This window comes from Leuciscus leuciscus, assembly GCF_965113295.1.
Source record: "Leuciscus leuciscus genome assembly, chromosome: 9".
Taxonomy (NCBI): Eukaryota; Metazoa; Chordata; class Actinopteri; order Cypriniformes; family Leuciscidae; genus Leuciscus; species Leuciscus leuciscus.
The window spans coordinates 4,129,498-4,155,344 of record NC_138733.1 but is presented as its reverse complement, the minus strand read 5'-3'; the positions used below and the strand labels follow the sequence as shown (position 1 = coordinate 4,155,344).

The following is a 25,847-nucleotide window of genomic DNA, read 5'->3' as shown; positions in this document are numbered from 1 at the left end:
GGAATGAAAGCTGAATCGCACTGATATCAGAGCAGGGAACACATTCACGGATCTGACCAGAATATTCTTTCTTCCCGTGAGAAACACTTCCTGACTTCACCATTTCCAAACGATCCTTTCATTCTGTCGTCTGCACACAGATGGATCGTGATGTTCAAGGCATTAAAGGCGTCCTATTCTGCTTGTTTTCCATGTTCATCTTTCTTTAGTGTGTAATGTTGCTGTTTGAGTTCTTCTCTACATCAGCGTTTCTGAACTCCCTGAAACGCCTCCATTGTAGTCTTGAGTTTCTTCCGGGAACGAACACGTCACAATATTCCTCATTATAATAATTAATACGCAGAATAAAGGGGCGGGGCCTGGTTGAGTTAGTTAGTAGTGTGTTAAACTGGTGATTATGGTAAGAGGCAGGGCAAATCCCAAACACACTCGAAGCGCTCAACCAATCACAACACACTGCTCCAGCCGACCAATCAGAGCACAGTGTGCTTTTCAGAAGGAGGGGCTTCATAGAGACAGGAAGTAAACAGAGCGTTACTGACAGACTGGGAAGAGAGGAGCCGCAACAATGGAGAATATGAGGAAAATAATCAACATTCAAGCAGGAAAACATGTTCTAGTTGAGCACAAACAACATCAAGACTTTGTAAAACAGAATAATAGGTCCCCTTTCAACAACGTTCCTCAGAGTTGAGCTGAACACATTATTATTCAAAGAGAAAAATATAAGCCAATTTTCCTTGATGTCTTGAAACAAGAGCACTATGAAAATACCTTGAAAACTTGAGTATTTATTACAATTAAACAACTGGTTTATAACATCCACAACTTTGTTTCATCATGAAAATGTTGAAATTCTCTTCTTTTCTATATCTATTTATAAAAATAATATATATATATATATATTTTTTTTTTTACTGCGTTAGATTAAACTGGGAAGGGTCACAGCACTTGCATATTGTTGTCCTCTTGTTAGTTTCACTGCTTCTGTTCTCATTTGTATATAAAAGCGTCTGCTAAATGAATAAATGTAAATGTAATGTAAATGAAAAGAAAACTGGGTTCATCAGACCATTTAAATTCTTTAAATTCTATTTATTTTTGTGCTTTGCCACATCTGGAACATACATTTAAAACACACACACACACACACACACACACACACACACACACACACACACACACACACACACACACACACACACACACACACATTTACATATTGCACGTACAGTACAATGAAACACCTTTCAGAGTCCATCAACACTAACAGCACCAGCTCACAAAAACTACACGTCCATAAAACCTCTAGTCTTTAAATTACACAGCCTTCATCTGAGCATGAGGACATGTTCACCGGAGGAAAGCGGATTCAAAGACAACAATAAAACATGATGGCACCAAACAGCTTTGGTTTTCCTCTTCTTTATAACAGAGCGACCTGTTTCACACACACACACACACACCGGTGTCATGTCTGGGTTACTCACAACATGGAGTGTTTGCTTTACTAATGGCCATGAGTGATTAAATCAGGGGTGAGCTGTTACCAATGGTAATTTACACAGAATGAAACCCAAACCTGATGTGGAGCTACACACTGTTTTAAAGAGACAGTTCGTCATTTATTTAACCGATACATCTTCTTTTGTGATCCAGCATTCGAAGGTTTGGAAAAGTGTGAGGTTCATGCATGAACTATCCCTTTAAATCATGTGGATTCAGTCCAATTTACTGTGTTGAACGTGCTTTTTTGTTTTTCATTGCATGTGGAACTTTACATGTTAATGCATTTTATTCATAATCTGCATGTTTTGAAGGAGCACATCAATTTTCTTTTCTTTTTTTTGTGTGGAAAAAAAACACATGCAATGAAAAACAAACAATCACTTTTTTAGAAAGTAAACTGGTCGTGCTGATGAATGGGTTCAATATATGTTCTGCTAAAGATCAGAGTAAAATAAAAATTAAAAATGGCACAGATTTGAAACTCTACTTCTCCTAAATAAACGTGAGCTGCTAATGTGAGATGTGAGAAACAGGCCTAAGAACCGCACGTTTTCGGATGAAAAAATAAATGATCATGAAACAATAAAAAAGAAAAAAAAAAGAAGAAAAAAACCCTTCAATGCAACGCAAGTTGACTGGATACAACGCATAAACGTGGGCCTAATGTGATCACAGAAACGGACAAAACCAACAAGCACTCAACAGCTGAACTTCAGGGATCATCGAGGCCTGAACACAACTACACACACAAACACTGACTTACATTCACATTACAGGCCCTTATGAGGGAATCTCACCAAACCTGTGAAGAAAATCTCATGGTTTACCTCAAAATCCAAAGAAAAAAATAAGAAAAGGTATTGGGCTTAAAGGCCCGTTCAAGAATGATATACGACTATAACGATTACTATATTAGCGATATCGTTCTGTTTATTATAAGCGCACTGCAGTTTTCCCCATGCTCCGGCTCTTTAAAGCAGGATGGATTCTGATTGGCTGTCTTTTTTGTGTATTTTTATCATTCATCAGCTGGAAAAAAAACAGTTTTGAAACTGAATCCGATGATATTGTTTCTCTGTGCAGTTACCGTTGTAGTTGTGGTGTGAGCTCTGCTATTCTTCTATATTTAGAATGATTTAAGGAATTTCATCGTAATCATCCTTGGTGTGAATGGGCCTTAAATAGTCTTATTTTATCCTCTTGACTATGAGGTGAAATATGAGATTTTTATTTGACTGTTCACATAAGCGAAACTCAGTCTGAGCACCTGTCGTTTTGCGAACACATTTATGTGCGTTTGATCAGCTTACGCACAATCTGAAGGTGAAAGGCTCGTGTCCGCCATAGAATAAAAAAAAGTTTTATCTCACAATTCTGCCTTTTTTTCTCACAATTGCGAGTTTCAGAATTGCGTGATATAAAGTCGCAACTGCAAGAAAAAGTCTGAGTCAGAATGCAATTGCGACTTTATATCACGCAATTCTGAAACTCGCAATTGTGAGAAAAAAAGGCAGAATGGCGAGATTTAAAGTCAGAATTGCGAGATTTAAAGTCAGAATTGCGAGATATAAAGTCAGAATTGCGAGATATAAAGTCAGAATTGCGAGATATAAAGTCAGACTTGCGTGATATAAAGTCAGAATTGCGAGATATAAAGTCAGACTTGCGTGATATAAAGTCAGAATTGTGAGATATAAAGTCAGAATTGCGAGATATAAAGTCAGAATTGCGAGATATAAAGTCAGAATTGCGAGATATAAAGTCAGACTTGCGTGATATAAACTCGCAATTGCAAGAAAAGTCAGAGTTTATTTCTCGCAATGCAACTTTATATCATGCAATTCTGACTTTATATCTCGCAATTCTGACTTTTTTTCTCACAATTGCGAGTTTCAGAATTGCGTGCTATAAAGTCAGACTTGCGAGATATAAATTCGCAATTGCAAGAAAAGTCAGAGTTTATTTCTCTCAATGCAACTTTATATCTCGCAATTCTGACATTCTCGCAATTAAAAAATAATTATCTTTTAAAATGAGTTTTATTCTGTGGCGGCAACAATCTTCCATAGAAACCACTTTGATGTCAAGACCAGAGAAAAACCTGATTGTTTCAAAATAAAAGCGTGGCCTCACACGTGTCTGTGCATATGAACGTATAAATCATTTATAGGAACATTTTGGACATTACCATACATTCACATTTACAATGAATCCAGATAAATGAGGCCTCAGATTTGGTCCCCATCCATCCGGTAGTGTGAACACAGCCGTTTATAAGAGCCCTTATACAACCCAACTCTTTTTAAGCTCTCTGTTTTACATTAAACACAGTAAGGTCACAAAGAACATATTAACATCTTGTAAAAAGTTCATCAGGAGTATCTGCATGTGTGAAAAGTGCATTCAGATACTTCTGCACAAACTTCTGCAAGATATCAAAACACAATACTCAAGCATAAAACCGTCTCACGAGTTGTTGTGCATGAGCAGAAGGCAATCATGTGGGCTGACCTGATCTATAAATACAGTCAGAAACACGTCATACACCGGCGACGCGTCTAGAAATCCTGTTTAACATAGATATCCATTCATCTCTGCAGGGAAAAACTACAGTACAATTTGGCTATTTTTAGAAAGGAAGGCTTGTTGATTTTTGCACTTCAAATAAAGCAAAAAAAAAAAAAAAAAAGGAATTAAAGAAACTGAAAGACAATATTTTAATGTTACTTATACATTTTTATATTTTTAATTAGTTTTTATGTTCAGATTTCATTTTGGTTTAAGTTTCAGTAATTCTGAAATGTGCTTTTGTCCTTTTTATATACAGTATATTTGCTTTAAATATTTCCATATAGCTCTTTTTTTTCAGTTTTATTAATTTTGCTACTTAGTCCAATTATATTCCACATAATTATATTTTATTTTTATGTCAATTAACGTTAACGATTTGTTATAGTTTTCATTTTAGTTAACAATAACATCACTGAAGACAAGTGCTGTGAATACAAGCAATTCAACAACTAGATTATATGGAATCACAGTTTTAATTGTGAAATTAGGCAGTTCAATTTTCATATTTCATATTTACTTATAAACATATGCAAAGTCTACTGCTGTACGTGTTCAGAAGTGATCCTGTTTATGAACTGCTTGCATTCATTGCTTGACTTCTTTCAGCTTTTTTTTTTTTTCGGGCAAAAAATAAATACAATTAAATACAAAAAACACAAATGTTTTAGTTTTCCCACAGAAATGAACGGGCAACTATGGGAAAAAAGATTTTTTCCCCCCTACCCAACTGTATCTATGGTGTTTCACGAGTGCAGCGTCATCTGTTGTCCATCTTTATGAAGCTGCAGCCTCTCTTTCTCCACCTGGAGGCGCTCTTTCTCAATCTGCAGTCTGCCCGACTCAAACTTGAAGAACTGCAGTCTCTCTTTCTCCAGCAGGAGGCGCTCTTTCTCTAACTTCAGCCTCTCCGCCTCCAAATCCACTACCATTGGCCAAGCCAGCTTCCTGTCCTTCTCTCCGTCCAATGAGGATGACGAGGGGGCGGAGGATGACGTTGTGGGCGTGGCTACAGAGGTCGAAGGGGCGGGGCTTTGCTGGAGAGGCGTGTTTTGTTGCAAGACCAATCGCAATCGTTCTCTCTCCACCTGTAGACGTTCCTTCTCCAGTTGCAACCTCTCCCTCTCCACCTCGCCCTGCCGCAACCTCTCCTTCTCCACCAGGAGGCGCTCTTTCTCCACCTGCAGTCGTTCGGACTCCACCTGCAAGCGGTGCTTCTCCAGGTCCAGTCTCTGCCTCTCCAGCGCCACCAGTATACTTGTGTTCTCCCCTCCGGACAGGCCCAATCCAGCTACGCCCATCCCGCTTATGCCGCCAACTCCGAGGCCCAGGTCCCGACCTGCAGTCGCGGGCTTTGTGGAGCTCAGCACGCCGAATTCATCGATGTGAGCGAAAACCTCAGGCACTCGCCCCTCACGGTCCATATCAGGGAGGATGGAGGGAAAACAGTCTTCGTCGTCGTCCTCACCCTCCCCACCTTCTCCAACCTCCGCCTCCAACTAAGGAGATGGAAAATTACAAACAGAAACTAAGTAGAGAAACAAAAAGTTTAAAGGGTAACTTTTAGCCAGTTGGTATTTTAATTTAAACTCCACCTGTAGTCAATAATTGAGTCCTTTAAAACTCACCTTTGATCACCAAAATTACATATTTAAAGTTTTTTCCTTTCATTTAAACAAAAGAAAAAATTCTTCACGCCTTAAAATATCTTGACTGTAACTCGACACCCTTGCCTCATTTAGTATTTGCGGTTCTATGAATATGCAAATGAGCCCCGCCTCCACTCACTCAGCTCAGCTCAGAGATCCACTGGTTGACGATCACACGTTGATCTGATTGGTTACAAGGTAGTTTGTGACGTCAGAAACACCAGCGATTTCAAAGCGTGTGTTTGAGACTGTCTTTGGTTCACTGCAGTTTTAAGGAGAAAATACTCAGCAATGCTGTCAACTTATGAATTTACACATGGTTTGTCTTAAAGGCACAATATGTATTTTTTTTTATTTAAAAATATAAAAAATCACTATATCTATGTTATATATTTTTTAAAGTTGTGTATGTACATTATCCCGACAGTTCCAATTAACTTCTAAATCCAGAGAAATTAATATTTTAATTCGAAGACACGGACCGTGTCTTTATTTCCGTTTTGTCGCCGTCAATGGCGTCATATCCGTGTTGTCTCTGGTTTCCGCTCGTGCTGCCATGGCAACCAGAGCTATGAACCAGAGCCCTCTGATAGTAACCAAACTGACGCGGACAACTGTGTAGTTCGCAATGTCTATTTGCACGCTGTTGTTGTTTCGTTCAAACATTATGGACCATGGCAAGCAGACTTTGGATAAAAAAGGAGAACTAAACCGAGAATCAATATCAGCGCGGTGTTTTCGAGATGTCGAGAGCTCCCATGGACACTATATAAACGAGAGCTCCACGTCCGAGACTTCGACCGCTTCTACATGTACTTTATTAAACAGGTGAGCACATTTACATAAAACTAATCAAGGTTATATAGTTCAACAATGATAAAATGTTAGAATATGATCTGTATGTTATTCTAATGTTGATCTAGCTAGCTTACTGCTAGTCTCATACAGACAAACTAATTTAACGTTAACACATACATTTCAACACATTCAAATGCAGTTTAGTGTGATAGTGTAATGTTAGACCGAGTGAAACAGCGCTGCGTTACCTCTCAAGTTTAATTTGTCTAATAAACTGACCTGTGAGTAGTAATTCTGCGTGTAACGTTAGTTCGGTAGAATGAAATGTCCATATTCCTTTTATATCCGCGGGACTCGCATCGCGTTTGGAGCTGATAGCTGTCTCTTAGCAATCCCGAACTGCTTCATATCACATGTATTCAGTCATCCATATACATTATTAGATCGGTCGGCTTGACGTTGACGACAAAATCCATAATTCATAGCAAATGTTGCGTCATCAATCTACGCCTTTGTTATTGTAAATAGGTTAGCGACCCCTAGTGGAGAAAAAATCCCATATTGTGCCTTTAAAGCATATTAAAAACACCACATAAACACATAAACAACATTAAAAGCTGGATTTTCACCACAGGGGGATTTTAAAGCGATACTACGTAACTTCTGCCGTCGGTGTATGAATGAGTGAGTGAATGGGTGAATGTGAGGCAATATTGTAAAGCGCTTTGGTGGCCATTGGGTCTGTGAAAGCGCTATATAAATGCAGTCCATTTACCATTCTGGCCTAAAGCATAAAATTACAAGTTACTTTCAGACGATTGTTTTAGTAATTACATGAGAACGTAATTACGGTGAAGCTACAACTTGGCAAGGCTATATATAGGCAAATTGAACAAAGTAATCACTGGTTTTGAGATTGTTTACATTGTTTTGAAAGCCTAGTCATATGTGATGTTATGCAAACTATGTTGATTCATGGTTTATTACGGGTGTTGTCAGTTTCCCTTCTTGCTTACACACTCTTTTCGGGTTCGAGGTTCAGTTGTTGTGGCTTCAAGCTACTTCCACTGCGTATAGAAGATATGCCATAAACACACACAGACAAATTACGAAAATATGCAGTTTCCCTGGAAATCCGTCCCGACAACTCAAAAATATGATGCATTATTATTAGAGCTGCACGATTAATCGTTAAAAGATCACAATATCGATTCAAACACCCACACGATATTATTCCTAAATGACAAAAATTCGTCTGTCTATTAAACATGTAACAAGTACGATCACAGTCCACATTCAAATCTTGTGTTTGCACTGCCGCTGATCCATAGAAAGCTGTTGTTCACACATAGTCTCATTATTTCTGTCTTACAATAATACAAAGTATCTCAGAAGTACTGGGATTAAAGTTTATAGTTCGGATATAAACACTGATGTCTACGGTAGCGATCAAAATAAAGCAAATCACTTTTTTAAAGTAACATGCCGCTTCACATAACGATTGTATTAAGTTACATCGTTACACCAGTAGGTGGCGACAAGTGACTGTTAAAAAATGTATTTGTCATTGAATCATTCATTCAAAAGAATCGTTCAAAAATGTTGATTCATCCAGTAATGAAACAAGTATTTATGAGTGAGTCATTGAATCATTCATTCAAAAATGTTGATTCATCCAGTAATGAAACAAGTGAAGTATTTATGAGTGAGTCATTGAATCATTCATTCAAAAGAATCGTTCAAAAATGTTGATTCATCCGGTAATGAAACAAGTGAAGTATTTATGAGTGAGTCATTAAATCATTCAATCAAAAGAATTGTTCAAAAATGTTGATTCATCAAGTAATGAAATAAAGTGAAGTATTTATGAGTGAGTCATTGAATCATTCAATCAAAAGAATCATTCAAAAATGTTGATTCAAATGAATTAAATACTTTTAAATAGACTGCAGCGATTAACATTGTGTTTGAACATCTAGTAAATTACATGTTATTTGGTTTAGTTGTGTGTTCAGAATTGGGGGAGAATCACAATCTCTATTCTAAAAAATCATGATTCTCAATTTATACAGAATCGTGCAGCTCTAATTATTATAGGTTTACCATAGTGGTTTAGGGTAAGGCACAGACGGTTTGGAAGATTGTTTTATGATGTATTCACTCATTATGTAAATTTTAAAGCAGAAAAAGTTGTATAGCTTTAAGTGGTATTTTCAGGGCATTTTAGCAAAGATAAATATCATGTCAAAATACAATAAGGTTGTCAATAATGCCAGAAAATCCCAGGCCTAATCCTCGGACAATGGCGGTCAAAAGCTGACAAGCTTTATTTGTTTTTTAAAAGAAGTCTCATTTTCTCAGTGAGATTTCTTTTATTGTGTAAGAAAAAAGTCTCTTCTGCTCACTATGGCTGCACTTTGATTAAAAAATCCAATAAAAACAGTAAAATATTATTACAATGCAAAATAACTGTTTTCTATGTGAATATATAGTAAAGTGTAATTTATTCCTGTGATCAAAGCTGAATGTTCAGCATCATTACTCCAGTCTTCAGTGTCACATGATCCTTCAGAAATCAGTATAATATGATGATTTGAGGCTCAAGAAACATTTATGATTATTATCAGTGTTGAAAACAGTTTTTGTGGAAACTGTGATGCATTTTATTTCAGGATTCCTTGATGAAAAGAAAGTTCAAAAGAACGTTATTTATTTTAAATATAATCTTTTGTTAAGTTTTAAATGTCTTTACAGACAATCTTGATCAAATTAATGCCTCCTTGCTAAATAAAAATATTAATTCCTTAAAAAAAATTTTTTTTTTTTAAAAAAGGTCCTAAGCCCAAACATTTGAATGGTAGTTTACCAAATTGAACCCACTTGATGACTTTTGACCACCATGGTGTGAGGATTACTTGAACCAAAGTAGAGGAAAATCGGTAACACTTTATTTTACAGTGTCCTTGTTGCATATGTTACATGTACTTACCATAGTAATAACAGTAAATTATGCATAATTACATGTAACTAACCCTCAACCAAACCCTAAACCAAACCCTAATCCTATAGTAAGTACATGTAGTTAATTAATATTACTCAGTACTTAAATATATAATTACACTGTAACAATGACACCTTAAAATAAAGTGTAACCGGAAAATCTGCTAAAAGCTGTGGGACGAATGTCTCTGTTCCCAGTACATACCCTGTAGCTGCTGGCCTCATCGTCCTCCATTTTGACCCCAGGCGTGTGTGTGCTGGGCTCCCCGAGGTCCGTCAGGTCCTGCCAGTCGCACGACGAGTCTTTGGAAAACCCACTGAGGTCCAGCGACTGGTCACCACCACCCAAAGACGCTTCATTATCGGGAGACGAAGATTCAAACTCCTGCTTCAATCCAGACGCCAGCTCGGCCTGGAGCTGTTTTCGTTTCATGAGGGCTCGCCAGTCCAGGTATCTCCGCTTGACCTCGGCCGCCGTCCTCAGCTCACCCTCTCCGAGCGCGTTCACGCTGTCCGCGACCTCTTCCCACGCACGCCGCTTCAGCTCGTTGATGGCCATGTTCTGCTGCCGGGAGAACAAGATTTCACGCCGCTTGTGGATCTCGCGGATGAGAGTCTGAGTTTCCTTCACGCTGTAGTTACTCTTCCTCTTCCTCTTCAGGTGCTTCATCTGGAGGAAGTCCATGCTGCGGGTGATTGGCTACTGAGGAGTGATTGGAGATTGAGAGGTTTCTGTCAAGTTCATGTTGAGCCACATCTAGTGCAGGCGTCTAACACAGGTCTCCTGCAACACACAGACACACGCTTTTAGTTACATGCAATATTGGTAAGAATCAGAGAGAACTGTACAATCTTTCATGTGCACAAATAACAATGATAAATAAAACCAGAACGCTTCGAGTGTGCAGATTTATACTATACTATATTTATACTGTACTATAAAAATTTGGGGTCAGTGATATTTTTTTGTATTGTTTTAGAAAAAAGTCTCTTCTGCTCACTAAGGCTGCACTTATTTGATTAAAAAAATACAATAAACACACTAAAAATCGTGAAATATTATTACAATGCAAAATTACTGTTTTCTATGTAAATATATAGTAAAGTGTAATATATTCCTGTGATCAAAGCTGAATTTTCAGCATCATTACTCCAGTCTTCAGTGTCACATGATCCTTCAGAAATCATAATAATATGATGATTTGAGGCTCAAGAAACATTTATGATTATTATCAATGTTGGAAACAGTTGTGCTGCTTCATATTTTTGTGGAAGTTTTTTTTTTTTTTTATGAATAAAAAAGTTTTAAATGTGATCAATTTAACGCGTTGCTGAATAAAATTATTATTTCATTTAAAATCTGACCACAAACTTTTGAACTGTAGTGTACAGTACATCCTTTAAAAATAAAGTTTGATAAAGTATGATATTACAATGTAACAACACTAACAAAAAAATTGGTTACACTTTATTTGAAGGTGTCATTGTTACACTGTAATTTACATTTAAATACTGAGTAATATTAATGAACTACATGTACTTACTATAGGGTTAGGGTAGGATTAGGATTTGGTTGAGGGTTAGTTGCATGTAATTTACTGTTATTACTATGGTAAGGATATGTAACATGTAACAAGGACACTGATAAAGTGTTACCAAAATCCGTTACACTTTATTTTAAGGTTTCTTTGTTACTCTGTACTTTACATTTAAGTACTGAGTAATATTAAGTAACTACATTAACTTACTATAGGGTTAGGGTAGGATTAGGGTTTGGTTGAGGGTTAGTTGCATGTAATTATTTACAATTTACAGTTATTACTATAGTAGCTGCATGTAACGTGTAACAATGACACTGTAAAAATAAAGTGTTACAAAAACAATAACGAAAACACCATGTTTTTTCCCCACATATATCATTGTATTCTCGTATTATTATAAGCTACTAGGAATATCATGTAAATAACATGATAATTAAATATGGTAGCCATGCAGTACCTTGATATTACCATCCGATACCACAGTACAACCATAGTAAATAACTAGTAACTATGGTGATTTTGGTGTGTATCCATATAATGTATGATTATCAGTATAGCATCATGCTAATAAAACATAATTTATATTAAAAAACATACATATCACGGCGGTTGTTTTTGCAGTTCAATTACTAACATGTCGCCAGAAAGGGCTTCTATAAGCACCTATACTATGATGTTTTGCACGTATGGCTCTTTGCATAAAATAAACGTCATAATACACACCACACAATACAGTGAGGGTTATTTGATTATTTATTCAAACACTCACCGGTGAAGAAAAGCATCATCCACTCCGTCCACACACACGCGTCTCGCTCCGCCTCCACAACGTTGCCGAACTGAGCCGAACACTTCCGACAACGCGCGAAACCCCTGCGCCATTGGCCGACGAGCGTCACCGCCCCTTTCCGTCAGCCAATCAAGTGAGGCGCTCACTGTTTAGCCCCGCCCACAGAATCCTCTTCCGGAATCCTGTGTGTGTTTTGGAACACATGTTCAGGCGAACCAGAGCCAGCCAGACAAATGATGCATATTGCAGAAAAGACTATATAATAATACGTTATAATAATAATAGGTATTATTAATTAATATTAATCGCAATTATTCACCGATGGTGTGAGGACCCTATTGGAATGCTCCGTTTATAATTATGTGTATTTCTATTAGTAGGACTATTAGGACATTGACAGTCGTTGATGGACGGGGTCCGGTGGGCGTTCCGGTGCGGTTCGTGGGTACCGACCCGTTCCGAGTGGACGCTGGCGGCCCGTTGCATCCAACCCGAGGAGAAGGAACGGATCGGGCAGTTCGTGTTCGCCAAAGATGCGAAATCTGCCATGGTGTGTGTGTGTGTGTGTGTGTGTGTGTGTGTGTACAACTGACTGATGGATGAGTAGACTTTTACAATTAAAATCAATGCTATAATAATAAATGTTGTAATGATAAACAATAATTATAATAATACATAATCAATGTTATAGATTTATTTTGCCCTTTTTTGTGTGGATATTACTTTTCATTTGCACTGTTGTTATTTTGTGTTATTTACGTTGCAGTTTCGCATTGCACAAAAGTTCAGTTTTTGTCAAATAAGGTTACTAAAACTGAAATGATAGATAGATGGATTATAGATAGATAGATAGATAGATATAATGATAGATGGATAGAGCGATATAATGATAGATAGAGCGATATAATGATAGATAGATCAAATGATAGAATGATAGATAGAGCAATAGAGCTATAGAATGAAAGATAGATAGATAGATAGACAGACAGACATACAGATAGATAGATAGAATGAAAGAAAGAAAGAAAGAAAGAAAGAAAGAAAGAAAGACAGACAGACAGACAGACAGATAGATAGATAGATAGATAGATAGATAGACATACAGACTGATAGACAGACAGACAGACAGATAGATACATTTACACGTTATTTACCCATCTGTGATTTTAGATATTTGTAGATATTTTGTAAGTTTTGCATTGATTTTCATTCATTCGTGTGTGTGTGTGTGTGTGTGTGTGTGTTTCTTACACCAGGCCGGACGTCTGTTGATCAGAAAGCTGGTTTGTGAGAAGATGGGTTTAGCCTGGGACGGGTTTCTCCTGGACAGAACAGCGCGGGGGAAACCGTACCTGTCCCGGCCCTCGTCCTCCCTCTGGAGCTTCAACGTGTCCCATCAGGGAGACTACGCCGTGCTGGGAGCAGAGCCGGGACGCCAGGTGGGCATCGACCTGATGAAGACCAGCAGACCAGGTGAACTCTCACGCTCTGTCCTCATGAAACAGAGTCACAGCAGATCACATCCAATTCAGTTCAATACACATCATTTCAAAGCAGCTTTACAGAAAGTGCATGAGTCCACATTACAGTTTAGAGTCTGTTATCAGAGGAAACTGTCTAAGCGTTTCAGAAATGTACATATACAAAATCACAGTTAGCGAAAAAGCTATTAATTTAAAACAATATATTAATTTAATGCAGAAACAATGAGCTCACTGAAGTAATGAATACTTGTTTGTTAACAAATGATTACAACATTTAGAAAAATGTAGCATTGTGCGTGTTGATTGAGAGTTTCATCAGGAATATACAGGCAACATTTCACAGTAATGTCCAGCTGACTCCACATTGGGCCTGTACCATGAAGCCGGTTTAGCTGGATAGCCAGATATGTTTCAGTTTAGTTTGCGCCAACCCTGGGTTTTAGGCACCATGAAAGTGGTTTGTCTTTTAGCCGTGTTCATCGCAATAGTAACTCACACTCCACGGCTACCCTGGTCCGGGACAGGTGATGTTCCAGGTAAGAGATCTCAAACCGATCTTGGACCAATCAGCTGTGAGCAAAGTGTCACATGTGTGATGCGATAAAGTCACTCCACCTGTTTCTAGGTCAAAGGTCACTACACAGCAAATGATTTTTAAAGACAAAATCGTCTGGCTTTTAGTAACGCTTATTTAGAATGAATACATAGATATTATGTAATTATTAATCGATCACACGTACAATTTTAGTTTATCGATTATTATCACGCACAGTTTAAATATATAAAGGTAATATAAATACACTTTAGAATCAATAGATAAAGCTATACAATGACTACATGTGAGCTTAAATTTCTCTATACCTTTATCAACTGTACAAACTAACTTCACAACTTTCACTTGGACTGATATTGCAAGACTTTTTCTTTTAGTTGCCCACTTTCATAGACAGCTATTTTCTTCTTGCTGTGTAAATTAGTTTAAATTCTTAATATTTTTCAATCTCGTTCTATCCTGCAGAAGAGAGAAGTGAATCGCGCCGCTTCTCTCGCGAGAAATGAATCGCAGTTTCACTCTTTCTCAGCGTGTGATTGGCTGTTCACTGCTGATGTCACACCTAAACTCCTAAACTCAGGATCAAAGCCTGAGTTGACAGAGACAGTTGATGATCATGGTACCAACAAAGCCTGGTTGGATTGGTTTGGTTTTGTCAAGTTTATTTATATAGCACATTTCATACACTATGGCAATTCAAAGTGCTTTACATAGAAAGGAATACAAATAATCACAAAATAAAAGCAAGGAAAATTAAAACAGTCAACTCGAAACTAATCCTGTAACCCTGAGTTTGTTCAACTACCATAATAATACAGGCCCATTATCTTTTACCAATCCAACACAAGAGACACTGCAGTTCCACCGGCGGCCACCAGGTGTCGCTCTCTACCTGTGCTGGAGTGAGGCTGGGAGAGGAGCAAGCTTTATTACCTCATTCCTGGCTCTACTGTACAATGTGAATCTGCATTAGCTCATAGAGAATCATGTCTCCATGCAGAACATGATTATTGAAGTTGCTCTTTTGAAAGAGTAAGTTTGATCTTATCCAATATCCAAGATGGCGCCGCGGATGGCTGCCTCGGTGTGGAGCTCTCCAGTTATTGTGTTGTTTTTGTTGGTTTGTTCTGCGTTTAGTCATTCTTTTCCTATCAGTTTCACCAAAGACGAACTACTGGACATTAGGAAACACACACCAGACAACTTTTTTACAGATTTTGATTACTCAGACGTTTTACTGGACATTCTCGTCGGAGGGGCAGCGGTGTTGTTCAAACGCGCGGTCAGACGCAAACGCGGGAAGCGCGCTGGCGCGCTGGTTAAACTCCGCGAGCGCGGCCTCCGTACTGCACTCCCCAGTATTCATCTTGCGAATCTCCGATCTCTTCCTAACAAAATGGACGAACTTCTTCTCCTCACCCGCACTAACAAGGATTTTTTAAACTCCGCTGCTCTGTGCTTCACTGAAACCTGGCTGAGTGAAGCCATACCGGACAACGCACTACATCTGCCGGGCTTTCAGCTGTTCCGAGCGGATCGCATCGCGGAACTAACGGGGAAAACGAGAGGTGGTGGATTGTGTTTCTACATTAACGAAAGTTGGTGTTCAGATGTAACAACACTGAAGAAGATGTGCTCTCCTAATTTAGAGGCACATTTCATAAACTGTAAACCTTTCTACTCGCCGCGGGAGTTTTCCTCATTCATTCTCGCGAATGTTTACATTCCTCCAGACGCGTGTGTGAGCGCGGCGATACAACAGCTGGCTGAACATATAGCTGAAATGGAACAAAGGTACCCAGACTCTCTTTTAATCATTCTTGGGGATTTTAACAAAGCAAATCTCTCCCGTGAACTGCCAAAATACAGACAGCATGTTACATGTCCTACCAGAGACAGTAATATATTGGACCACTGTTACACCACGATAAAGAATGCGTATCACTCCGTCCCACGGGCAGCTTTGGGGCTCTCTGATCATTGTTTGGTTCATCTTATACCGACCTACAGGCAGAAACTGAAATCAGCTAAACCTGTAATAAGGACTGTAAAAAGATGGACCAACGAAGCAGAGCAGGATCTACAGGCCTGCTTCGATTGCACTGATTGGACTGTTTTTGAAGCTGCAGCCACCGATCTGGATGAGCTCACAGATACTGTAACATCATATATCAGTTTCTGTGAGGATACATGCATTCCTACCAGGACATTCTTATCATTCACTAATGATAAACCATGGTTTACTGGGAAACTCAAACAGCTTCGTCATGCCAAAGAGGATGCTTACAGAAGTGGGGATAAAATCTTGTATAACCAGGCCAGAAACAGACTGACAAAGGAGATCAGAGTTGCTAAAAGAAGCTACTCTGAAAAGCTGAAAAACCAGTTTTCAGCCAACGACCCGGCATCAGTCTGGAGAGGCCTGAGGAACATCACCAACTACAAATCACCATCCCCCCGATCTGTGGAGAATCAACAACTGGCTGACACTCTCAATGCATTCTATTGCAGGTTTGAGAAGCCCAGACTCACACCTCACACCCGCTCTGATGTGCACTTCACACATCCACCATCACCTCCTGCAACCCCTCTCCTCCCCCCTTCTGCCATCCAACCTGAGCTTAAGGTCTGTGTGGAGGACGTGAGCCGAGTCTTCAAAAAACAGAAGACTAGGAAAGCTTCAGGCCCAGACGGCATCTCATCTGCTTGTCTAAAAGCCTGCGCTGACCAACTGGCCCCAGTCTTCACGCAGATCTTCAACAGATCATTGGAGCAGTGTGAAGTTCCCTGCTGCTTCAAACGCTCCACTATCATTCCGGTTCCCAAAAAAACCTAAAATCACTGGACTTAATGACTACAGACCTGTCGCTCTCACGTCTGTGGTCATGAAGTCGTTTGAAAGACTGGTGTTGGCCTATCTGAAGGACATCACTGGACCCCTTCTGGATCCCTTTCAGTTTGCTTACAGAGCAAACAGGTCTGTGGATGATGCAGTCAACATGGGACTGCACTATATCCTGCAACATCTTGACAGACCTGGGACTTATGCACGGATCTTATTTGTGGACTTCAGTTCGGCCTTCAATACCATCATCCCTGATCTTCTCACAGCCAAACTGACTCAGCTCTCCATGCCATCCTCAATCTGTCAGTGGATCTCCAGCTTCCTGACAGACCGGCAGCAGCGAGTGAGACTGGGGAAGCTCACATCCAGGACCCTCACCATCAGCACTGGCGCCCCCCAAGGGTGCGTTCTCTCCCCACTGCTCTTCTCCCTGTACACTAATGACTGCACTTCTAAAGACCCCTCTGTCAAGCTCCTGAAATTTGCAGACGACACCACCGTCATCGGTCTCATCCAAAATGGTGACGAGTCTGCTTACAGACTGGGGGTTGAACAGCTGGCTGTCTGGTGCAGCTATAACAACCTTGAGCTGAACACGCTCAAAACAGTGGAGATGATTGTGGATTTCAGGAGAAAATCCCCAGCACTCCCCCCTCTCACCATCATGAACAGCACTGTGGAAGCAGTGGAGTCATTCAGGTTCCTGGGCTCTACCATCTCTCAGGACCTGAAGTGGGCAAATCACATTGACTCCATTGTGAAAAAGGCCCAGCAGAGACTGTACTTCCTTCGCCAGCTGAAGAAGTTCAATCTGCCACAGGAGCTGCTGATCCAGTTCTACTCAGCCGTCATTGAGTCTGTTTTAAGCACTTCCATCACTGTCTGGTTTGGTTCAGCTACCAAATCGGACATCAGGAGACTACAACGGACAGTCCGGACAGCAGAGAGGATTATTGGTGCCCCCCTGCCAACCCTCCAGGACCTGTACTCTTCCAGAGTGAGGAAGAGAGCAGGTAAAATCATCACAGACTCCACTCACCCTGGACACCCCCTGTTTGAACTGTTACCGTCAGGACGGCGACACAGATCACTGGCCACAAGAACATCCAGGCACAGGAACAGTTTCTTTCCACAGGCCATTTCCCTTCTGAACACTTAACATGCCCCCCAAGGCATATGCCTGCAAGTGCAATACTCCCACTGTCTAGTGCAATATTCTCTTAACTCAGGTGATATTTATATTTATATTATTCATACTACTCAAAATACTGTAAATATGTTCATAATCTGTAACATGCACTAGACTCCCACTGTCTAGTGTAATATTCTCTAACTCAGGTGATATTTATATTTATATTATTCATACTTCTCAAAATACTGTAAATATGTTCATAATCTGTAAATGTTTATTCAGACTAAACCCAACTGTGACCCCTTTTTTTTTTACTTTTTATACTATTTTATTTTATTTTATTTTATTTTTTTATATATTTTATTCTTAGAATTTGTATTACTATGTTTCTTGTTGTATTTGTATTTGTATATGTGCACTGGAAGCTTCAGTACCAAGAAAAATTCCTTGTGGGTGCAAGCACACTTGGCAATAAAGCTCTTTCTGATTCTGATTCTGATTCTGATTCTGATCTACAGAGCAGGATTATTAAATCACAGATTTATCTCGATCTGTTGACGCAGTAAATGTTTAATGTGAGAAACTATAACATCCTCAACTCAAAACTCCCTCCACATTTTATGAACTATATCGCAAACACAACTCAATTATGACATCACGGCTATGAGCTCATTAGCATATGATCGCGCACATTTGCATATCAACACCTGTTCAGTATTAAGCAGCGACGCCAGTCAGCCAATCATAACAGAGCTCGATTATTCATAAAGCTGGTAAAACCAGAGCGGCTGCTGTCAATCTTATGATTCATAATAAAATCTCTGACGTAGAACTCTAGAGTTGTAGCTTTAAGGTGTGTTACGTGTGTGTTGATCAGGCAGTGGCTCCACGCAGGAGTTTTTCCGCATCATGAATCGCCAGTTCACGGATCTGGAGTGGAAGAACATCCGGACGGCCGGCTCCGACTGGGACCAACTGGACATGTTTTATAGGCACTGGGTAACTATAGCAACTGCTGCTTCCTGCACCATCATCATCATCATCATCATCACCTCCAGGCAATGAGGCACACCCCCCCACCCACCACCACACACACACACACATCTATGAGCATATCACAGCGCGAGAGAAATTGTACTGGATGAAACTGTTCCAATTCTGATCACTGTTTCCATGGCAATGTGATCTCATCACTTCAGCATGACTCAGTTGTGCCAGTCTGTGGTCATTTGAGGACTCTTACACACACACACACACACACACACACACACACACACACACACACACACACACACACACACACGCATATACTCATACTCACACCCACACACATATACTCATACCCATACACACACACACACACACACACACACACACACACACATATACTCACACTCACACACACACACACACTCATACTCACACCCACACACATATATACTCATACTCACACACACATATACACGCACTCAAACACACACACACACACACTCACCCACATATACTCATACTCACACCCACCCACACCCACCCCCACACACACACACATATACTCATACTCACACACACACACGCACTCAAACACACACGCACATAAACTCACACACTCACCCACACCCACTCACACACACACACACACACACACACACACACACACACACACACACACACACACACACACTCACCCACACACACAGACACACTCTCTCACACACACACACACACACACACACACACACACACACACACACACACACACACACACACACACACACGTACTGGTATCAATTTAATGTGCTGTAGGTGAGAATGTGGTCAGGAAATAGATATTTACTGTATATACACAATGTTTTTCCTTGCGTTTCCTTCCTGATCCCCTGTGATTGGTCGGTTTCTCTGGCGTCGAGGCGCTGAAGGAGAGCTTCATCAAAGCGATTGGCACAGGACTGGGCTTCGACCTGCAGAGGGTGGAGTTTCACGTCTCGCCCAATCAGATGCGAGAGGGGCAAGTGTACCGGCAGACACGAATGTTCCTGGATAACGAAGAGGAGGACTGGATATTTGAGGTGTTTGTTCAAGATTTTTACTAATTACTCATTTAGCACAGTTTCATTCCTATTTTGCCCTTTCAAGAAGTCTTGATTTTGTTTTTGAGGTGTACAAGAATATGCTTAATAGTTTAAAAAACACATAATTTTTCACATATTTTACATTATCACAGCTCCTCGCTCCCCAGTCTAGTTGAATGCATGATTTTCAAACGAAGCCCCTCCTTCTGATATAGGAAATGTGCTGTGATTGGTCAGCTGGTCCAGTGTGTTGTGATTGGCTGCCCTCAGCGCGTGTTCAGGAAATGTCCCGCCCCTTCATTACCGCGAGCTCTACTTTAGTGTAAATATTAACAATGGTGTCAATTTTAAACCAATTCAAGCCTGATTCAGACTTAAAGGTTAGTTCACCCAAAAATGAAAATTCTGTCAGTAATTACTCACCCTCATGTTGTTCCAACCCCGTAAGACCTTCGTTCATCTTCGGAACACAAATTAAGATATTTTTGATTAAATCTGAGAGCTGTCTCACTCCTCCATAGGCTTCTTAGACACCATAACTTGCTGGCCCAGAAAATGTATTAAAGACATCGTTAATATAGTCCAAGTGACTACAGTGGCTCAATCTTAAGTTTATAAAGCGACGAGAATACTTTTTGTGAAAAAAAAAAAAAAAAAAAAAGACTTTATTCCACTATTAATTTCCTTCTCTCTGGGCCTCGAGTTTTTTCACGTAGTATAACTGCGTACCGCGTCTGTGTTGTACGTCACCACGCATCACACACATGACCAGCGTCGGCCAATAGTGAGCCTACGTGTGACGTACAACACAGACGCCCTGCGCTAAAACACTACGTGAAAAAACTCGAGGCCCAGAGAGAAGGAAATGAATAGTGGAATAAAGTCGTTATTTTTATTTATTTTTCGCACAAAAAGTATTCTCGTCGCTTTATAAACTTAAGATTGAGTCACTGTAGTCACTTGGACTATATTAACGATGTCTTTAATGCATTTTCTGGGCCAGCAAGTTATAGTGTCTTAGAAGCCTATGGAGGAGTGAGACAGCGCTCAGATTTAATCAACAATATCTTAATTTGTGTCTTACGGGGTTGGGACAACATGAGGGTATGAGAGTAATTACTGACAGAATTTAAATTTTTGGGTGAACTAACCCTTAAAGAATGTTAACAAACAAGAGGATCGTCCAGAACGGATTTAATTTAGTTAATTTTCCTAAGAGGCGGAAAACAGTCTTACAAAAGCCTCAGTAAACACTACATCAATACTGTTATGCTAGTTAGCAGGCGAGCGGAGGCAAAGCTTTGCCCTTTATTTACATCATAACAACTACATAAAACTTATAAATGGAATTGTTAATAGAAAACACAACTACACATAATAAGACATACTAAGTTGTGATCCATAAACAACAGATTGTCCTGACAAAGTGGGAACTGCTCCGTTTCAGGAGAAGCTTTTGCGTGTGTGCGCGTGAGTGTGTGAGCATGTGTGTGTGTGTGTGTGTGTGTGTGTGTGTTTCTCATGGCCCTGCAGTACTGGTCGTCTCTCTGTGTCTGTCAGAGTGTGTGAACGTGACACAGATCATAGGCGTCTTCTCTCTTCCTAGACTGAGCTCATGTTCTTCATCGCTCTGGGCTTTTCATCCTGTATTACAGATCAAATGTTTGGAATAATTACGATTTTTTTATATTTTTGAAAGAAAATTCTCTTCTGCTCACCCGGGCTGCTTTTATTATATATATCAAAATATATAAATAATACAGTAAAATCAGTAATTTTCTGAAATAGTTTTACAATTGAAAAAAGTTATGAGTATGAATATATAGTAAAATGTTATTCTTGAGGTTAAATCTGAATTTTCAGCATCATTACTCCAGTCTTCAGTGTCACATGATCCTTCAGAAATCAGTATAATATGATGATTTGATGCACAAGAAACATTTATGATTATTATCAGTGTTGAAAACAGTTGAGCTGCTTCATATTTCTGTGGAAGCATTTTTTGATTAACACAAAGTTCAAAAGAGCATTTGTTCGAAATAGAATCTTTTGTGACATTTTAAGTGTCTGAATAAAAAGTATTAATTAAAAAACAACATTTTGAACAGTACTGTATACATGTAGACACAAAAACATATATGTGTATATATATATATATATATATATATATATATATATATATATATATATCTTGCCTAGGCCAAAAAAAACTCGTCCTGTTTTTCAGGAGAGCTTATTGGACAAAGATCATCACGTCGCTGTGGCGCTGGGAAAACCAGACATCAACACGTCTAAAGTGAGTTTACAGATATTACACAACTGTAGAGGTCAGCGCAGTTCATGACATCATACTTCTTTGTTTTACAGGAGGATGGTGGAAGTTTGTGTGAAGCCCCGCCCCTTTTATTCACACACTTGAGTTTCAGTGATCTGGTGTCCGGAGCCACGCCCCTAACCGAGGAAGACTCCGCCCACTGGGAGAGATTTCACAGCAAAAAGGAAGCGCCTTCAAGGCAAAGTGAACAGCAGTGACCCTTGAATGCAAATATATGTAAATAAAGTACATGTTTATAGATTCCTTGTTCTTTCGGGGTCGTTCCTGTTCTGTAAGATCTTCTGAACTGCAGACACTTTAACTTTATTACTTGAGCCGACTTTGTTTTCATATTTTAACCATCTTTTGAAATGTCAATGTCAAACTGATTTGTTTAGGGAGATGCAAACCAAATAATGTCACACAAAACATGACAGAATTCATTACATCTATTGATACTTGCTGATGTTTTCCCTCCAAAATGATGTCATTTCCTGGAGGATGATGTCATGAAGGATCTGGCTTTAGGTAGTTAATGGGATGAAACTTTACTTATCCAGTATATGACACATCTGATGGGAACATGAAAACGTACTGCATAATATAAATGACCCATTTATGTAAGAGATGAGTTTATTTTCCCAACCTACACCTTCAAATGTCTCTCTCTTTCTCTCTCGTTCCCTCCATCTGCCACGTCTATTTTTATCCGCAGACATTCAGCAGGCCATTAGGACTGTGTGTTTGGAGGGTCCTGCTTTTAACAAATCGGACACAGGTATGCATTTCCGCTCCTGTTTTTGCTCGCGTGACGTGTGTTGTTAACTGCAGGACTGCGTTTCATTTGTCCGGTAAAGCCCCGCCCCTCGCGCGTGATTGACAGGAGCTTCAGCCATTCAGAGCACGAGCTACTGAGCCTGTCCAAACTCATGCAGGAGAGTTTAAAACAGCGAAGTCAATTACAGCAAAAGCAGAACGGTCAAGGATGAACTAATGGAAAACGCAGATGGGATCTTTTTTAGATTAAACTTTACGCTGATGTAATTACATTTTCTCCAAAGTAGGAAAGATAGGGAAATTGAAAATGTGAACAAATGAGATTCTACAATGCCATTTAAGGCAATGCTTCACAATAAGATTTATACTTGTCAACATTAGTTAAGTACGTTTAACAAAGATGAATAAACGCTGTAGAATTATTGTTCATGTCAATTTCTACATGTTCAAATACATTTTTAAATGTAAAAGCTCAATGCACTGTGAACTAACATGAACAAAACATGAACAATTCGTATTTTTATTAACTACCATTGACAAAAGTTAACAAATGTGGAAATATATTGCTCATAGTTAGTTAATGTTAACTAATGGAGTAACTAATCAAGACGATATCTTGTGAATTTTTAACAATGCAATTAATGCAATCTAATTAAAGTCTGCTGCACATAATTTGCAATTTTCTTGAAGATGTCCATAAACCAGACAGATTTTTTTTTAAATATGATACGATATCGTATATAAAAAAATCTAAATCTTGCTTTTTCATTTTTAAAAATAGATTGTTTTTGCTGTGTAATTTATACATTTATATATAATTACAGCGAGATTGCATATAATAATTTATAAATTATATGTAATAATATATAATTTATATATAATTAATATTTATATATAGTGCATACACACATACATATATGTATATAAAACTGTGTTTGATTGGCTTGACGAAGCATATTGGCGATGTTTAATGTTCAATATATTATTACATTAATTAGTAGTATTTTTAATTAATAGTTGCCAAGGTGTTCTGATGTGTTGCTAGATCTTAGTGTAGTTTGACTGTAAGTTAAATAGCCTACAGTGTATGTATATTGGCTGTTTTCCAACTACAAACATTGCTCATCCAGTCATATTTTGATGCAATAATTATCTGATTAATAGTCAAATATAGCATAAGACAGTCCAATACGATCCTGAAACATGCATGTGTGTGCTTGTGTGTGATTCTCCTGAAATCTATATATCTATATCTATATGTTCTCCTGAACGCATCATCCAAACCTTTCCTAAATCACTCGCTCATAAAACGGGAGAGCGGCGATAAAGAGAACAGCTCTTCTACTGGGAGTATTTCTGTTAGAGATTTATCACAGTCTTGAGTAAATCAGCATTGAAGGAGTGAGATGCATTAGTGTGTGTGTGTGTCTGTTTTCTGTCAGTCTGATGGAAAGTATTTCAAAATGTTAAAGGTTAAAACAACAGTATCACTGTCCCATGAGAACGAAACTCTCCGCGGGTTTGTTCTCTTCAGAAGGTCACGAGACAAAGAGCAACTAGAGTCTGTGATTTATTTGCTGGCTCGAACGGTGAACGTGTTCTGAACGAGACCGGATTTCTGTTTGGTTTCTGTCGTTGTGGACTCAGGTGCTTTGACTTCACACACGCGCGCGCGCGCACACACACACACACACACACACACACACACACACACACACACACACACACACACACAAGCCTAACTGGGTCACTCACTGCCACCTCTTCTCCCGGACTCCTCCTGATTGACTGTGTTAATCACGATCCCTGATTCTCCTGCCGTCGAGTGACGGAGGCCCTGCGGGAGTCCAGACATGCAGAAACACACACACTGAAGAACAGTTACAGCACACGCTTCAGCAGAGCAGAGGGAATACAGAACCATTACACAGAATGATCAAATATTAGATGGATGGATGGATGAGTGGAACGATAGATGGATGGATGGATGGATGGATGGATGGATGGATGAGTGGAACGATAGATGGATGGATGGATGAGTGGAACGATAGATGGATGGATGGATGGATGGATGGATGGATGGATGAGTGGAACGATAGATGGATGGATGGATGGATGAGTGGAACGATAGATAGATGGATGGATGGATGAGTGGAACGATAGATGGATGGATGGATGGATGGATGAGTGGAACGATAGATAGATGGATGGATGGATGAGTGGAACGATAGATGGATGGATGGATGGATGGATGGATGGATGGATGGATGGATGGATGGATGGATGAGTGGAACGATAGATAGATGGATGGATGGATGAGTGGAACGATAGATGGATGGATGGATGAGTGGAACGATAGATGGATGGATGGTTGGATGGATGGATGAGTGGAACTATAGATAGATGATAGATGGATAGATGGATGGATGGATGGATGGATGAGTGGAACGATAGATAGATGGATGGATGGATGAGTGGAACGATAGATAGATGGATAGATGGATGGATGGATGGATGGATGGATGAATGGATGGATGAGTGGAACTATAGATAGATGGATGGATGGATGAGTGGAACGATAGATAGATGGATGGATGGATGGATGGATGAGTGGAACGATAGATAGATGGATAGATGGATGGATGGATGAGTGGAACGATAGATGATAGATGGATGGATGGATGGATGGATGGATGGATGGATGGATGGATGGATGGATGGATGGATAGATGGATGGAACGATAGATGGATGGATGGAACGATAGATAGATAGATCAATGGATAGATGGATGGATAGAATGATATATGGATGGATGGA

At 39.4% G+C, this 25,847-nt stretch overlaps 2 protein-coding genes across 3 annotated transcripts; one reads left to right on the top strand and one right to left on the bottom strand.

Moving 5' to 3' along the window:
• Nucleotides 1-4,336: 4,336 nt before the first annotated feature.
• msantd4 (Myb/SANT-like DNA-binding domain containing 4 with coiled-coils) lies at nt 4,337-11,968 on the bottom strand. Its single transcript, XM_082180126.1, has 3 exons — nt 11,835-11,968; nt 9,730-10,308; nt 4,337-5,576 (listed from the first exon to the last, which is right to left on the bottom strand). The coding sequence occupies exons 2-3, from the start codon at nt 10,207-10,209 to the stop codon at nt 4,824-4,826; spliced, it is 1,233 nt and encodes a 410-aa protein (XP_082036252.1). The 5' UTR covers nt 10,210-10,308; nt 11,835-11,968; the 3' UTR covers nt 4,337-4,823.
• Nucleotides 11,969-12,033: 65 nt separating this feature from the next.
• aasdhppt (aminoadipate-semialdehyde dehydrogenase-phosphopantetheinyl transferase) lies at nt 12,034-22,511 on the top strand. 2 transcript variants are annotated; one of them, XM_082180267.1, is made up of 7 exons: nt 12,034-12,140; nt 12,233-12,405; nt 13,112-13,328; nt 18,747-18,868; nt 19,777-19,935; nt 22,166-22,234; nt 22,306-22,511. In XM_082180267.1, the coding sequence occupies exons 2-7, from the start codon at nt 12,262-12,264 to the stop codon at nt 22,468-22,470; spliced, it is 876 nt and encodes a 291-aa protein (XP_082036393.1). In that variant the 5' UTR covers nt 12,034-12,140; nt 12,233-12,261; the 3' UTR covers nt 22,471-22,511. The 2 variants fall into 2 exon arrangements, with proteins under 2 accessions (XP_082036393.1, XP_082036392.1); XM_082180266.1 differs by lacking the exon at nt 12,034-12,140 and having other exon boundaries at nt 12,199-12,405.
• Nucleotides 22,512-25,847: the final 3,336 nt, after the last annotated feature.